Source organism: Alosa alosa, chromosome 24 (assembly GCF_017589495.1).
Source record: "Alosa alosa isolate M-15738 ecotype Scorff River chromosome 24, AALO_Geno_1.1, whole genome shotgun sequence".
In the NCBI taxonomy this organism is placed as follows: domain Eukaryota; kingdom Metazoa; phylum Chordata; class Actinopteri; order Clupeiformes; family Clupeidae; genus Alosa; species Alosa alosa.
In genome coordinates, this window is record NC_063212.1 from 10,455,201 (window position 1) to 10,472,727 (window position 17,527).

Sequence of the window (17,527 nt, forward strand, 5' to 3'; positions counted from 1 at the left end):
CTGGGGAAATGGGAAGTACGAGTGCAAAGTAAATACACATAGCCAGCCGCACAACCACAGAACACAAACACACACACACACACACACACAACACACACACATTCACATACAACCACACTACCCTCTTCTATTTCCACATGTCACTAAGTCTGGGGCTATGGAAATTCACTTATTTATGGAAGCACATTAACAATGAGTATTGTCTAAAAAGTATTATATTGAGACAGATTACTTCTAAGGCCCCAAGAACAATCAGGTAGGCATAGATGGCATGGAAAGAACTGCTTACAGGAAACCGTGAGCAGAAGCTTGGCTGACATTATATAAGCAGGGTGTTCCATGCCCTTCCACAGGCCCAAATCTCATGCCTGCTGACAATGAAACGGTGCTAGACAATGACACAAACTACAAACTACTCAAAGCGCTTCACACAGACAATCTTCATGGGCGATGGTGACTCTCGCCATGAAGGCAGCCATACTTATGAATAAAGGCAGAATGTCACCGCCAGCTTTTATTGCACAAACTACAACATGTATTTACAAATATATCGTTACAAGTGGCTACTGTTTTGGCTGGGCAGTCTGACAAATGAACTCTTGACCTCCTCCTCTGCCATGAACTTTTTATTTTGCTTATATAGGCCTCCTCTCAGAGACAACATCCAAAAATGGCTTTGATGACAGGTGGGAAGAAAATGGCTCATTTTAAAAGATGATATACAGCACTGGCCTAACGGACACTAGAATACTGCAGCCATAAAACACTGACAAAAGGTAGACATTACTGAGCCACGAGTTGGTCTATGTATAGTGTATACTAAAAACTACATGGGCAGAGTCAAGGACCAGGTTTGTGCTTGTGACCCCAAAGTGACCTAAAAAGCTGTAGCTTGCGCTATCAATTTCACTCCAAGGAGGAATGTGCTGGCAGCTTCCTACTTGAGCAAAGTCCTAGATGGAAGTGGAGGTTTGGCATTAAGGGCCAGACTGACTCCGTCTGGTTCAGGGCCCCTTGACAGAGGATATGACTCAGGACCGTGACCCTGCGGTCTAAATGACACTTATGAAAGTGGAGGACCTCATGCTCAGTGGAATGTACAGTAGGGGCCCTTAGGTCATCATTCTGTCAATGGTGCAGAAGAGAGATATTGTCTTTCAAATACTGCGATGTGCATCACTTCGATTTCTCAAAAGGCTTTTGAGTGGCCTCTTAGGCTTTTGTTTACTTCCTTTACTTACTTATGCCTGGAAGCATGCTAGATTTACTTCAAAAGATTTTTCTAACTTCATACACGTTCTGGCATATAGTGATAGCGTGAACATATTTAGATAAGTAGTCCGTTTGGGTAGGATACATCTAAGCATACAATTCTTTTTTTGAGATAAAACAATCAAACGCTTCAGCAAATTCATTCATTTTCATTTCATTTCCTTCAATCCTGTCATATACAAAAATCTGTTGCAGAGGGGAAAGAAACTTGCAGTGAACTGAAATTACAGCTGCGGAAAAACCTCAACTCTCTTGAGGACAACTCAAACAAAACCACTAAATAATGTACCCAAGTACACTGTGGCAGGCTACTTAACCATGATGGATCAAAAACTAAAAATCACCTTGATGAGCGACAGTCTCAGCCAAGCCAAAGAATTTGTTTGGCACTTATTAAATTGACTGATAGAGCATTGCACCTCATTACACAGAGAAGTGAACATGAAAAAGTAATAGAAAAAAAAGTTATAAGAAAAATATTCATCATCCCACAAGTGATGAGAAGCCATATTTCTAATGATGGAGGAAAGAATGTTTTTCCTCACTATTGGCTGCCCTGCCCATGATCCGATGTATTAGTATTTTTACGGCAACTAAACATATTTGGTTTAAATTTGCATATAGTCATGACAATACAGCTCTTTTTTTTAAACTGGAGGAATTTTTTGTCTCATTGAAATACGGAAAGAGGGTAGAGGTGGAAACAAGGAATCCGCTGAAATGAGCAGAGGAGTCCGGGGGATTGCAAGGCTTTATTTGTTTCCAAGCTGGCAGAACCGTTTTCCTGACCTCCAACGAGAGGGAGGGGGGTTGGGGTGAAGCCAGTCGCGCTCAAGTAAACCCAAAAGGGAATTGTTGTACCCACTCCAGTCAAAACATGCAGGCTCTTACCACCCAAGGCAGGCCACGGTGTTGCCTCTCAACAAGGACAAGGGTGTCAGAGTGCGCACAGAGAGAGCATTTGTGGTAGTCTGGTCACAGCTCACGGATGTCCTCACTCTCACACACACACACAGACACACACACAGACAGACACACACAGACAGACACACACACACAGCTATATCCATTTGTTGTAAGGTCATGTGTATATGGCCTATTGTGAAAAACACAAAGGGAAGTAGCAGTCTGTTACATATAAAACTAGAACTGTTCTTCCGTTTCTACTGCTTGCTCAAAACAACGGGGGGCAGCTAGATTGGGCGGATGTGTGTGTGTGTGTGTGTGGGGGTTGAGGAGGGTGGGGAGGTCACTCGGCATCCAGAGACCCCTACTGTATGCACACTTCTCCACATCACCTGCCCCCCCCTCCAGCACCTCTCCACAGACCTCTTCACACAACACAGAACCCAATGTGGGTGGTCCCAGGCCATATCAAGCAGCCAGAGGAAAGTTATAAATGAATATCCATCCAAATACACAAGGTCAGTCTGGCCAATCTGACCTCCCCTTTCCCCGAAAGCTATTGCATAAGTGAAGGGAAAGGTGTTTTGAAAACCCGTATTTAAATAACGAACAAAGATGCGTTTCAGTTTGGTTGATTTATTCAGTATTGCTCTTGGCCATTTGTTTAAGCTTTATTAGTATTGCAAAATTATCCATTAGTGGTTTAACATAACAAAACTGTATAGTGCAGCAGTGTCAGTTGACAGAGAATCCCATCAAAACAGTTTAATTTCAAACCAATGGGTTCTTGTGGCAACAAGCTCTCTGTATCACTTGGGCATCGACTCGGACTGTGGCCCAAAAGAAGAAGCAAAATGTCGACATACACACAAACATATACACGCAAGCACAACAGTGTGTCTTTTCCTCGGAACTCCAGTTGGATGAACACACACATGCCTTCACACACACACACACACACACTCTCTCTCTCTCTCTCTCTCTCTCTCTCTCTCTCATAAAATCTGAACATGATGCATCGTGTCCCTTTAAAGCTGAAAGGACAGCATCTTCCCTTTTTTCCTTATCTTTCAACCAGTCTGAATCCCTTTGTTTGGGTGCAGAGTGACCACTCGAATAAGCACCCACACTGAACTGGAACAGTTTGATGAGATTTAAATCAACCACATCAAGTCCATTTTGTCTGCTCAGACCCAGATCAGCCATATACACTTTTCTTACACTTGGATATTGTATTGCACCTATCAACCAGGAAAAGTTTAAAATGACAAAAAGAACCCATCATTCATACAATGAAGGTTTTGTAAAAATGCTTAACTGTCAGTCCTCTCCTCTGTCACACACACACACACACACTTATATTTATGGAAGACTAGACCCTTTGTATCCAGTGCCTACACTAACTGTCTCACAACGATATTAAAAGGTGTCTATACAATAGAGTTATACAGGTTATATTCGTAACTGTAAGGCGATGAGAAGCATGCCAAAGGCTTAAGGCATACACTAAGGCTATGGCACTCCTCTTTTTTCATAAATTCAACTCTCATTCTCCAACAAACAATTTACCTTCCCCGGCTGTGGCCTACTAAAAGCTTCCTATGGTCACCTTGGCTAGCGCATACAATCAGTGAGAGTGTTCCAGTTCAATCAGGTTAGAAAAAAAAAAAAAAAAAAACTGTCAAAATGAAAAACAAAAATGGCTAGCAGTCAAAATCATTTGATCCTTTTACAAACTTAAGTCTTTCAACAGCTGTGAAAACACACACACACACACACACACACACAGGCATCAGTAACTAATGTACCACCTCGGCAAACTTGAATGCGCAATGGGGTAAAAAAAAAAGGTCTTCCAGCATCTTGTGAACAACACTTCTGTGTGGCTGGGGTGACCTGTCACTGTGCACCCTGCGTCCGAACCAGTCTGTTCTGGTCTGAGGCGAAGGGAATGAAATGGTGTCCATATCCCTTCCTGTGCTTGTAACAAATCCTATGGGAAGACAGGAACTCCGAGGAAAGGACAGGAGAAGAGAAGGAGCAACTCTCTTCTTGTTGGGGGTTGAAAAGTCATCCCGTTTCACAAGACAGGAGACTTGTGAGGACAAACGTGCTTAAGAGAGGCAGGTGGCACATCTGAATGAAGCAAATATACGCATAGGGTGGGTAGATGTGATGGTGGTGTGACTGGCACAACTAGGTAGGTTGTGGGGATGAAGAAACATGCTGCTTTTTCACTGTGATGGCAGAGGTGACCAATGAGGTGAGGACTGGAGTGTGTCAGCTGACACCCGGCTGCCAATGAGAGGACTGCATCTTCAGGACTGGTGTGAGGAGATGAGGTTCCTCAGCTGCTTGACCACAGTGTCGATGAGCTTCTGCTTGTCGCGCTCGTTCTTGCGGAACTGCGAGAACATGTTGTTCTTCCGGCTGGTGTCCTTCATTCTGCATGGGAGGGAAGAATTGGACATGAACACAAACATACACACACACAAAAACACACACGTATATGCATATGACAATTCATTATCTCAAACACAATGCAACACACACACAGACGAGCACAGACAAAGTAGGCCAGCAGGGCGGCGACCCGTCCAGTGAGCACAGCTGGTGGCGCCTGAGCCCAGTGGGGTTGCCCCATGTCTGGGGGGTGGGGGGGTAGCACTGTTCTGGGGAGGTCCCATGGAGTCTGACCCAAGCTCATGATCGCGGGGTCTGGTGACGCCGGTGTCCCTCGGTCACTACCGCTGCTCACATGATGGGACAACAGTCTGGCTGCAGGGGGGTGACTTGAGGGTGTGTGTGTTGGGGTGGGGATAGCACTCCCATGATTGTGGGTGGGCGTGCGTAAGGTGGAAGGTGGGGGGGGGGTTTAGCCGAGACAGGACGAAGCGCGACGAGACCACCCCAACAGTGGCTGCCCGCTCCCGCTGTGCCAACGGCTTAGCACGCCGTGAATGTCCCAAGCACGGCCGGCTACTCTCAAACGGAAGGCACAAGTGACCACCTAGTGTCCCACGGTGTAAACTCTGGCCTAGGTTGTGCATCGACTTGGCCAAGGACTTCATCTCTGAATGGAAGGGACTACTGGAAGTGTTATTCGGGCACAAAGTTTGCCTTATAGTCTTCAAAAAAATATCCATTTGTGCTGATTAAAAAATGTATACAATAACAGAAAATCAGCTGCAAACAAAACTGGTTATCCCTCTAAAAACTGGCCCATTATTCACGAAACAGCAGTGCAGGCCACCCAGAGCATGAAAAATATGGGATATTGTGAGCCTGGAGGAGAGGTGCTGAAGTCACTTCTTCTCCTTTTCCATTTCTACTGTAGGCCTTTATGTGGTATCTCTCTAACACGAGAAATACTTGAACGTATACCGCTGACACACATGGCATCTAATAGTATCAAGGTGACTAATTATATAAACACCCAATAGAAACGGCATTCGTGAGAAAGACATCTGTGAGCAGTTTGCACAGGTTCTTGCATTTCACAGACGGCGTTGCAGAGAATGGCTCTCTTTGTCACACAGACAAGCAAATAGGCGCAGACACCGAGGCTATTATCGTCAGTGCGGCAGTAGGTTGTCAGGTCAGTGGAGTTATCCGCCTAACAGTGTTGTGACAGCGATAGGGATCAGTGCTTTGCTCTGCCGCGGACTCTTATCGCCACGGCGATAGCCATCTCCATCACTGCCCCTGCTTGACTACTGTTTTGTTTTGGTTTATTGGTTTGTGTGTGTCTGTGTGTGATGTCATGTCTGTGTGTGTCTGTATGTGTTGTGTGTGTGTGTGTGTGTGTGTGTGTGTGTGTGTGTGTGTGTGTGTGTGTGTGTGTGTGTGTGTGTGTGTGTGTGTGTGTGTGTGTGTGTGTGTGCGTCAGAAAATGCATGTGTTAACGTGCGTTAACAAACCAGGGGTGTGTATGTGTGTGTGTGCACCTGAGCGTGAGCGCGTGCGCATGCAAGTACAAACTTCTGAGTGACAGTCTAAAAGGGTCAAAAAATCAGCACAAAACTGCAAGCTGTGGCTGTTTGACCAATTAGTCTCCCCATCGTCCCTTCATCTCCCTCCGAGTCCAAGACAAAGGCTCCCTTTCTGAATGTTCTTGGCCACAGACCTGCTAAAGCAAATCGCTCCATGTCTGTCCTGCTGTTCCTGACAAAGCAGACCTCACATTCCGCCTGTATCTCCCCCCCAACCAGCCAGGGTGACCCGGAGATCGGCTCGGCCTCTCCTTCAGGAAAGCCGCCCCAGCTGCTGCCTGACTAAGTTTGAGCGCGCTCACGCTCTCTCACTCACACTCACACACACACTCTGCTGCAGTGTGTTGGCGTGAGTGGCACTGAGATGGCTCCAGGGGACAGCGCGCCACGGCGCAGACAGGAAACAAGGAAGTCAGACTACAGGGCAAAAGAGGCGACTACAACTCCCTTGGGACTCTCTCCAGCGTGCGTGAGTGTGTGCGTGCCTGTGTGTGTGTGTGTGTGTGTGTGTGTGTGTGTGTGAGACAGAGACACAGGAGGGTGTGTGTGTGTGTGTGTGTGTGTGTGTGAGACAGAGACACAGGAGGCCAGCCAGAGTGTACAGGGAGCAGACATAGTGGCAGAAATCACTCTGTCCATCCCAGAGACTACACACACACACACAGTGAAAGAAACACACACACTATCCTCTAGGAGACACACACACACACACACACACACACACACACACACACACACACACAGACACACACACACACACACACACACGAGTGCATGCAGTAAAGGGAAAACCAAACTAGATAAATACATTCGCAGACAATTAATCCACGTATAAACACACGCGGGCTCGACACCCACATTAACACACCCGCACTGAAGGCGGTGCATTCCCAACACCGGGCAGGCCTGCCACTCCAAACACATGCACAGCATTACGGTAAAGTACTCACGCGCGAGAGATCCTTCGCACGGAGAGGAAAGGGAACAGAGAGAAGACATCAGTATGGAGCCCATGCTTACACTGTACACCTCTGTGTGTGTGTGTGTGTGTGTGTGTGTGTGTGTGTGTGTGTGTGTGTGTGTGTGTGTGTGTGTGTGTGTGTGTGTGTGTGTGTGTGGCCTTGAATGTCAAAGCTGTATCATCTCTGAGTATAGCTGAATCCTTTCTGTAAAGAAATCGGATTGGTGGATTCAAATAAAGAATTCAAATGTGTGTTGTGTGTGTTAGTGTGTGTGTGTGAGTGAGTGTGTGTGTGAGTGTGTGAGTGTGTGTGTGTGTGTGTGTGTGTGAGAGAGTGAGTGAGTGAGTGTGTGCCTGTGGTGTGTGTGGCCTTGAATGTCAAAGCTGTATCATCTCTGAGTATAGCTGAATCCTTTCTTTAAAGAAATCGGATTGGTGGATTCAAATAAAAAACTCAAATGTGTGTGTGTGTGTGTGTGTGTGTATGTGTGTGTAAGTAAGTGTGCGTGTGAGTGTGTGTATGTGTGTGTGTGTGTGTGTAAGTAAGTGTGCGTGTGAGTGTGTGTTTGTGTGTGTGTGTGTGTGTGTGTCGTGCGTGTGTGTGTTTGTGGGAGCAGTTGGACTAGTCGTCAAAATGGAGGAAAAGTCATCCCAGCAGCTGCGCTTGTGCAATTGTCCATCACAGCGTACTCACTTCTCCAGCAGCACCAGGGCGGTGTGCGGGTTCACCCGCAGGTATTTGCAGGTGGGGCGCCCGTAGTCCGCCAGGTACGTGGACCAGTCCCACTGGGTGAAGAGATCAAGGAGCTGAAAAAAAAAGAGAGAGTGAGTGAGTGAGTGAGTGAGTGAGAGTGAGAGAGCAAAAGAGAGATAGAGAAAGCGAGAGAGGGAAATAGATGAGGAAGAGGGGAGCAAAGGAAAAGAGAGAGGGAGAGAGAGAGAGAGAGTGTTCCCAGAGGCCGGGAGAACAACAAGTCATCAACCGAGTTCAAGTTCAGTTCGACACCATCTGTCCTACTTGCCGAGGTGCTGGCCTCCATGCATTGCGTAAGACACGGAGCCTCTCCTCAAAATGAGATTACGCGGAGACGCATGTGAGGCAAGACAGAGGCAGGTATTTGTGGGTCCTGACCCGTGGCTGACCCGACGTCTTTTAGAAAAGCTGGCAGGCGGCCGGGCCTAAATCAAACGGGCTACCCAGAGTTTGGCCCAGATCAATAAGCAGTGTGTTCCCCCGTCTCTCTGCCACACACACACACACACACACACACTCACACAACAAACACAGGCGCACATACATACACAGATTTCTGTTAACTATACATTGATGTTAGACTTGAAAACAAAATGAGCATCAAATCAGCGAAAGTTCATACAGTGACATACAGTCCATTTTGTTGTGTGTGTGTGTGTGTGTGTGTGTGTGTGTGTGTGTGTGTGTGTGTGTGTGTGTGTGTGTGTATTATGGACAAGATAATGGTGCTTCTCTGTTGCTATGACAGACATTTCAGGACCGAGAGGAAACAACCTCGAGAACCTCCAGCCTCCCTGCTTCCTAATTCTCACGGCACGGAGAGTAGTGCGCACACACACACACACACACACACACACACACACACACACACACACACAACCACCATGCCCCGCACATCACTGCAGATAAGCACCTGGCCCTGATAATGGGGCAGATTTGAATGCGTATCTCAGAGGCGGATTTCTCTCTTTCTTCTCTCTCACTCTCCCAGCACGCTCTACTCATCCTGCGGGGGAGGAAGAGAGAGAGAGACAGAGAGAGAGCGACAGAGAGAGAGAGAGAGAGACGGAGAGAGAGAGAATGAACAACAAGGCGGAGAGGAGGAAGAAACGAGAGGCGACAAATAAGATGAGTATGACAGAGGTATATGGAAGGGAGCTGCCGTAACCAGAAACGCCACTGCCGTGTCACGCACGCACACACACACACACACACACACACACACACAAACAAACAAACACGCACACACACACACACATGCACACACGCACACACACACACGCCGGCATGCCGCCCAGCTCAGCTCCACGCAGCGCTGGGCTGTCACACGCGTCCATGACCTCCAGTTCACCCGCCTCCTTTGCTTTCACCTCCTGGTGAACTTTCGCCAGGTCTCCCTGCCTGTTCTCCCTCGCTCACCTCGCCGTGACCCCCTCCACCCCCAACCCACCACCCCCCCCTCCTTCCCGCACACTATCACCTCCTTTCCCCTCCTCCGTGTCCCTCTCTCTCTCGCTCTCTCGTTGAGCAAACAGACAGAGTCACATGGGGGGAGCCAGAGTGAAATTACTTCCCTCATTCTTCCAAAAAGAAGAAAAAACATGACTATGCATTTTCACTCTCCCTTTCTCCCCCTTCTTTCTTTCTCTCCCCTCTCTCTCCCCCCCCCTTTCTCTCTCTCTCTTTCTCTCTCACTCTCCCAGCACGCTCTACTCATCCTGCGGGGGAGGAAGAGAGAGAGAGACAGAGAGAGAGCGACAGAGAGAGAGAGAGAGACGGAGAGAGAGAGAATGAACAACAAGGCGGAGAGGAGGAAGAAACGAGAGGCGACAAATAAGATGAGGATGACAGAGGTATATGGAAGGGAGCTGCCGTAACCAGAAACGCCACTGCCGTGTCACGCACGCACACACACACACGCACACACAAACAAACAAACACGCACACACACACACACACACACGCACGCGCACACACACACACACACACACACACACGCCGGCATGCCGCCCAGCTCAGCTCCACGCAGCGCTGGGCTGTCACACGCGTCCATGACCTCCAGTTCACCCGCCTCCTTTTGCTTTCACCTCCTGGTGAACTTTCGCTGCGTCTCCCTCGCTCCGTCTCTCCCTCGCTCACCTCGCCGTGACCCCTCCACCCCCCCCAACCTCACCACCCCCCCCTCCTTCCCGCACACTATCACCCCTCCTTTTCCCCTCCTCCGTCACCCTCTCTCTCTCTCGCTCTCTCGTTGAGCAAACAGACAGAGTCACATGGGGGGGAGCCAGAGTGTTATTACTTCCTCTCATTCTTCCAAAAAAAGAAGAAAAAAACATGACTATGCATGCTGGGATTTCACTCTCCCTTTCTCCCCCCCTCTTTCTTTCTCTCTCCCCCTCTCTCTCCCCCACTTTCTCTCTCTCTCTTTCTCTCGCTCTCTCTCGGGATGTCAGCCTGGGTTGTTCGGCCAGAGTGTTGACTTCTCAGACCGCTGTATGCGTGTTTGCTTGGAGCGGTCGGGAACGCCGACTCCCATTAATTGGCTTTAGCGCAGGATGACCTGACCTGGGATCATCTCCTTCTGCTCTCCGGAGCGTGCCGCGTTCATCACGCCTCGTTGCCACACTGAGGGGAAAAACGGCAGCGTTTGATTGCCCGCCACTCTCCGCACCAACACAACGAGAGGCTAATTGCTCTGGGTCGGTTACGTAATTGCCACCCATGGCCCAGTAACCCGATATTCACACAAGAGAAGGCAAACTGGACGCCATACATAAACAATGGCCACATGCTATAAACACACACACAAACATCAGAGAGTGCCAGCGAGAGTGGAGACTTGGTGGGGGCCTGAGGTCCTGCCAATGGTCTCTCCCGCAAACACATTGCCCTCTCTCCTCAAAAAATGATCAGTCAGCCTCCAGTGTGCCACACGCCAGCTCTGTTCTCTCTCTGTGTATGTGTGTGTGTGTGTGTGTGTGTGTGTGTGTGTCTCTGTGTCTACTGCTGACCTCTGTTTCTCCTTATGCATCACAGGCCCTCCGGCTTCATCTGCTTCTGGTCTACTCCCCCCGCTTGTTTCCAGCTCTGCTTCTGAACCCGCCGACTCGACTCGACTCGGGCGGGCGAAATGGGCTACAGATCCGCTCGCTCACCCTCACCATTCAGTCTCCTTCTCCCTCTCTCCCCTTCTTTCTATCTCTCTCTCTTCCATCCCTCTTGTACTCCATCACTCGCTTTCCATCTCATCCACCTGACACACCCTACCCCTTCACTCACTCTCTCCCACTTTCTTTCCATCTCTCTCTCCCCTCTCTATTTCCATCTCTCTCTCTCTCTTCTTCTTCATGTTATTGTTTGTTGGATTGGCTGATCTCTGTGTTCCCTGCTGGTGATTAGTATTGTTATGGTAGTGCAGGCAGGCCTGTAAAAGCCCTGAGCGCCGGCATACTGCCAGAGAATGTGAGAGAGAGAGGAGAGAGAGAGAGAGAGAGAGAGAGAGAGAGAGAGAGAGAGAGAATTCAGAGACAGACAGACAACAAAACACAACAAAAACCCTGAGGGTTCAACTAGGGGATGCATCATGATCATGGGATGGCTGTACGTGTATGTGAAGTCCGCCAGGTTTTGCTTGTCCTCAGTCCTCAGTCCTCAGTCCAGCTGACGGACTGCTTGGCGGCCAGAGGACGACACCTGATCCAGGGGCTTGCCCCCTGCACACGTGTGGATTTGGCTGCGGGGCCACCAGCAACGGTCACTACAGTGGGGACCAGAGGAGTGCAGGACATGGGCTGCTAGATAGAAGGGCTTCCAGAGCGCAGTATATGGGCTGCTCTAGTGAACAACACACACACGCGTCGAGAGGTCAGCAGGGGACAATACACAAACGAAGAAAGGAGGACAGACAGAGAGAGAGAGAGAGAGAGAGAGAGAGAGAGAGAGAGAGAGACAGAGACAGAGAGATGGAATGATAGAGGAAGAATGATGAATGAGTGAGAGAATGTAACACACAAGGAAAGGATTAAAGATCAGGTGGATCCCTCCTATCTGTCTCCTAATGTCAGTCAGTTAATCTCTCTCTCTTTCTCTCTCATAAACACACTGCTATGAGGGCAGGCTTAGGCTTATGTAGTCCACACCAGCATGACGACCTGTGGGAATCAGTTAGTGTGTTAACAACATGCCATCAGACTGGCCTCACCGGTCTGGTCTGGTCTGGTCAGTGTATGTGAGGAAGAGAGGCGGCTGGATTATTTTATCAGAGCGGTGACACAGGAGATAGCCGCACCATCAGCAGGGTCAAAGGTAAAAAAAACAAAGAAAAGAAACAACCGAGGGAGGGAAGCAAGAAAAAATAAAAATAAAAAATAGAAAATAGAAAAATAGAAGGAATAGAAAAAAAACAATGAAGAAATAACGAAAGAAAGCAAATAAGAAAGCACGCAAACAAGCAAAAAAAGAGAGAAAGAAAAGCATGAGAGAGAGAAATCCTGGCAGACGAGGGGCAGATGAGGCAGACTGCTGCAGGTCTGTGAGAGTGCGCTGGAGATGGCGGAGGAGGACAGGAGCGGGTGAAAGTGTGAGGAGGGAAGGGGGCATCACTCAGCGGGGAGGGCTGCTGCCTGGTAGCAGGGTGCTGATAAGCACTATCAGCAGGCCGGCACACACACGGGGGAAGAGGAAGAGGGCTCCCCCGCAGGTCCTGTCACTCTTCAGCTAACAGGAGGAGCGACCTCGCAACCATACGGAGGTCAAAGGTTATCTGACCCAGGTTATCTCCCCCTCATGACAACTCGGAGCTCCTGTTTGCTGTCCTCGATTGAATGGAAACCGCAGACACACACATGCACACACACACACACACACGTCAAGGAGCAGTCCAAGTGAAAGTGGCAAACTGAGGATATGGTCTTCAGTCCATCTTAAAGAGAGCATCCTTCACCTCTTCCCCACAAACAGATACAAACACACACACACAGATACAAACACACGGGCACTGTACACACGTGGACACACACACACACACACACACACACACACACAGAGACAGACACACACACACAGACACACACGCAGACACACACACACACACGCAGACACATCCATCTCCTGGAGTCTCTGGGGGCCGAGTGCAACAGACACAGGGCAAGAGACGGGGGCAAGTCCAGTCTCACACTACACCCACCGCAAGCGGAGCGGAGAGAAAAGTTTTAGCCATCAGAGCCAAACATTCCTCTCATGCATGAACCGACAGTGGCTCCCAAGGGGTCAAGAAGCTGAGGCGAAAGCACCCATAACTGACCCGCTGATAGAGAGCACCCCTGAGAGGGTGAGCAGTGGAGATCAGACAGGGGGGAGGGGAGAAGGAAAAAAGGAAAAGAAACGCAGATTAAATACGGTCGGACATCTTGATGATGGATGTGTGTGTGTATGTGAGCATACATATGCATTTGACTGAGTGAGAGGAGAGTCTGTGTGTCTGTGTGTCTGTGTGTCTGTGTGTCTGTGTGTCTGTGTGTCTGTGTGTCTGTGTGTCTGTGTGTCTGTGTGTCTGTGTGTCTATGTGTGAGCACAGACCTCTGAGTGACAGTTTAAAAGGGTCAAAAAAACAGCACTCTCGTGTCTTATCGGGCTGCATAAGCATTTGACTGAGCAAGAGGGGTGATTGTTTGTGCGTGTGCGTGTGTGCGCGCGCACACTCTCAGTGTCTTATCGGGCTGCATAAGCATTTGACTGAGCAAGAGGGGTGATTGTTTGTGCGTGTGCGTGTGTGTGTGCGCGCGCACACTCTCAGTGTCTTATCGGGCTGCATAAGCATTTGACTGAGCGAGAGGGATGTTTGTGTGTGTGTGTGTGCATGTGTGTGAGAACTCTTAGTGTCCATCGGCCTGATGGCCGGTGGTTCCGGGGTAGGTTGCAGTGCGGGGTTATTGTTCTGCTATCAGACCGGTGCTGGGCTGATCGTCTCTGCACACACACACACACACACACACACACACACACACACACGCTGACCCACGTCGCAGGGGGGCAGGAGGGGCCCCGTCTTTCCTGAGGGGCCACAGTTAGCCTCTCATTCACCTTCCTGTCCTCGCACGGCAAGAGACAAGGGCCAGTTTACGGCCAGGGCAACGGTGCGATGGAGCGGTCAGAGTAGGGGAGCATGTTTGTGTGTGCGTGTGTGTGTGCATGTGTGTGTTTATTCAACATTCAAGTTAAGTGTGGCTATTCAGCATCGACTCCATTTTTTAATGACTTCAACAGGCTGGAGTTAAAGAAAAAGTGGTGGGCGAGGGACGGTTGAATTAAGGCCTGTGTATCAGACAGACGGAATCCCTATAGCCGCCACAGGCACCAGATGCAGCATGGGTAATCGGGAGATGGATCATACGATGGGATTGGTGTTGTGGTGGCGGTGGTCAGAGACTCAGAGCCACAGGTGGGAGCTACTGCTGCTGCTGGTGAAGCTTAATATGAAGTGAGAGGGAATTTGACACAGGGTGAGAAAAAGAGATAGAGGGAGAAAGGGAGGGATAGAGAGAAAGATGGAGGGAGGGAGAGAAAGAGAGAGAAACAGGGAGGGAGAGAGAGAGAGAGAGAGAGAGAGGAGAGAGAGAGAGAGTGAGAGAGTGTGTAAGAGGGGGGAGAGGGAGAGGGAGAGCTGGAAATGGTGAAATGGCCAGTACATTTGGGAAAATTGAGGGAAGATATGAATATGTGTTCCAAGTAAGTAAATAACTTAAAATAACACACCACTCAACACACACACGTTTTGTTTTGTTTTGCTGGGACCCCAACAAATCATCTAGCATGTTTGGATGCCTACAGGTGTGATTATCCAAGCTGTGATATATGGACAAATGCAGAAATGTTTAGTATGTAACTGCAGCAATGTTCAAACACACAAGTGCAACCCTTATTTCAAAAACAGATCTATAAAACACTCCATAACAAGGTCCGTCGTAGCTATGATGGGACGCTTTTTCTTCATTTCACCAAAACCTGACTTTATCTTGGAGCGACAGCGTGCCTTGGCTTGTCCGACTCCATCTCAACGTGCACACTCCCAGGTGGCAGAGACACATTGCACTTTTATTTGACTTAAGTCGCATAATCTGACAAGCTGAAAATCATAAGACAAATTCACACTGTTGTGTGGAGCTCCCCTCGTCCAACGAGGCCCGAAAGCTCTAATCGCCTTAACTCCAGAAATTCCCTCATGTGCAAGTACACTGACTGGAAATTCAATTACTCTCCATTAAAAGTGACATTGTGTGTGATTGTGTGTGTGTGTGTGTGTGTGTGTGTGTGTGTGTGGGAAAGTTATTTTTGGAAAACACAATTCAGCAGCATGGTGTTGTCGCACAGAACGCACAACCTTTTCACGGGGCGTCAACATCCGCCGCATCAGATAAGGCCTCTTTTTTTCTTTTTTTTTCCAAGATGATTTGTTTCCACGGCGATGAACTTGGTTAGACGGTGCGGGGTCAGAGCGAGGCCAGTGACAAGAGTTCACAAGGGCCTCGCAGGCTCAACGTGGCAAGGAAATAAACACATCAACAAACACACACACAAACACACGACACACAGAAAAGATGAGCATGCAAAACAAAGGGAGGGGCAGGAGGTCACAGCCATGCCAGCCGTATGGCTGAAATTGGCCAAATCCCCTTTTCAAGCCGCTGACTGGCCATTGTGCGGGCCAATCTCAAAAATGGCCCTTAGGAACACATTACAGAGAGACATTCAAGTGAAGGAGGGAAGGGGAGAGAAGAGGAGGGGAGAGGAAGAGGAGAGAGAGAGAGAGAGAGAGCGAGAGAGAGCGAAGGGGCAGTTAAGAGACGCGTAACGGGATGGGGGATACTTAGCTGCACCCACAACGATGTGTCTCCCAAAGGGGTGCGAGAGTGAGGGGGGGTTCACTGTAGAGGGGAGGGGAGGGGGGGGGGTTCTGGATGTCAGCCAAAACTGTTAGCTGTTAGAGGGTCATCAACCGCCCGAGAGAGCCCTCTGCCACTCCCTCAGCTATACCTCACAGGACCCCCAATACTCAGCCCTGGCAATGCTTACAATGCCCTCGCTGAGCGAGAGACAAGAGAGAAGGAGAGAAGGAGAGAAAGAAGAAAGAATAAAAAAGACAGAGAAATTAGACAGATAGCGCTTCAGGCTTATCGTCCGCTGGGCTGGCGCTAAGGAAACGAGAACAGGGTCGGCCGGGGGCCACTTGACTGCACCCCCTCCCTCCCTCCCTCCCTCCCTCTCTCCCTCTCTCCCTCTCTCTCCCTTTCTTTCTCTCCAGGAAGAGAGCAGGCAGGAGGCTGGGGGAAAGTGCTTACACCTGGTCTGGGTTCTGGCTGTTAAGCAGAGGAAGGTCAGCCAGCGTGCAGGAGGGCCAGAGCGAGTTCACAGCCCCACACGTCACACGCCTGTCTGTTCCCTCTCCCCCCTCCTCCTCCCCTCTCCTTCGCTCACTCGCTCGCCCTGCTCACTCACTCCATCACACCCCCCTCACTAACCAACAGTCCTTTTTCTGAAAGTTTCTCCCTCACTTTCTCTACCTCTCTCGGTCTCTCGGTCTCTCTGTCTCTCTGTCTCTCTGTCTCTCTCTGCTCCAACATCCCCTTTCCAAACGTTCCCATCCATCACTGGCTGGAGGGGTTAGCAACGTCTGAGGTCCCAAGGTCCACAGCAACACAAAAACAGAAACGTTCCAGAAGACAAGCATGCATGTACACACACACACACGGGCCCTTTATCTTTCTGACAACAACACACTCTCTCACATACCCACACACAGAGAGACACACGAACACTTGCAGGTTTTCTGACATAAATTTACACCCTCTGGTCTTATGCTGCCCTCACCACAACCCTGGCCTATGAACCTAAACTGCCTATTACAACACACACAGACACACACACAAACCACACACACAGACACACACACACACACACACACACACAGAGACACACACACACACAGACACACACACAGAGACACACACACACACAACCATACACATGGGTTTCATAAGCAGTCCTCTCAACTCGGTGACCCAAACTGATTTCCAGTCTCAAACTCCTCCCCGTGACTGAGAAAAACACCTTTTCCTTCTCTTTTCTTTTACTTTACAGCAGATCAGAAGAAAACAAAAACCAAAAGTGTTCCGAGTTCTGATAGGAAAAGCCGTAGGTTCCACACACACCGCCTCAGCATGTGGCCGGTTACCGTACGCCAGTGGGACAGGAGAGAAGAGTGGAGCACAGAAAGAGGAAGAACCTTCTTCTTCCTCTTCCTCTTGCTCTTCGGCTGCTAAGAGTGCGGTGCTTTCCAGAATGCCGTACATCTGCAAAGGCCATCCATTGCACTTGAGTAGGCCCTAGCACGACCACATGCTGCACTCCCCATACGAAAGAGGACGTCTTCAACGTCTATCTCTGTGTGTGTGTGTGTGTGTATACATGTATGTATGTATGTATGTATGTATGTATGTATGTGTGTGTGTGTGTGTGTGTGTGTGTGTGTGTGTGTGTATGTACATGTGTGTATGTGTGTGTGCGTGTGTACACACCTCTGTGCTGCAAACAGACAGTAGCTCCAGCTGAAAGCCACTGTGGGAAGGCGGTGTGTGTATGAGGGGA

The 17,527-nt window shown here is 49.2% G+C and overlaps 1 protein-coding gene across 2 annotated transcripts in view; it reads right to left on the reverse strand.

The window, feature by feature from the left end:
* Positions 1-3,876: 3,876 nt before the first annotated feature.
* The window catches only part of exoc6b (exocyst complex component 6B), an 83,424-nt gene continuing 69,773 nt past the window's right edge, over positions 3,877-17,527 (reverse strand). For both annotated transcript variants that reach the window (XM_048235885.1, XM_048235884.1), the window contains 2 exons: positions 7,826-7,938; positions 3,877-4,623 (listed from right to left, as the gene is read on the reverse strand). In XM_048235885.1, coding sequence (XP_048091842.1) covers positions 4,497-4,623; positions 7,826-7,938 — 240 coding nt within the window. In that variant the 3' untranslated portion in view covers positions 3,877-4,496. The remainder of the gene's footprint in view (positions 4,624-7,825; positions 7,939-17,527) is intronic.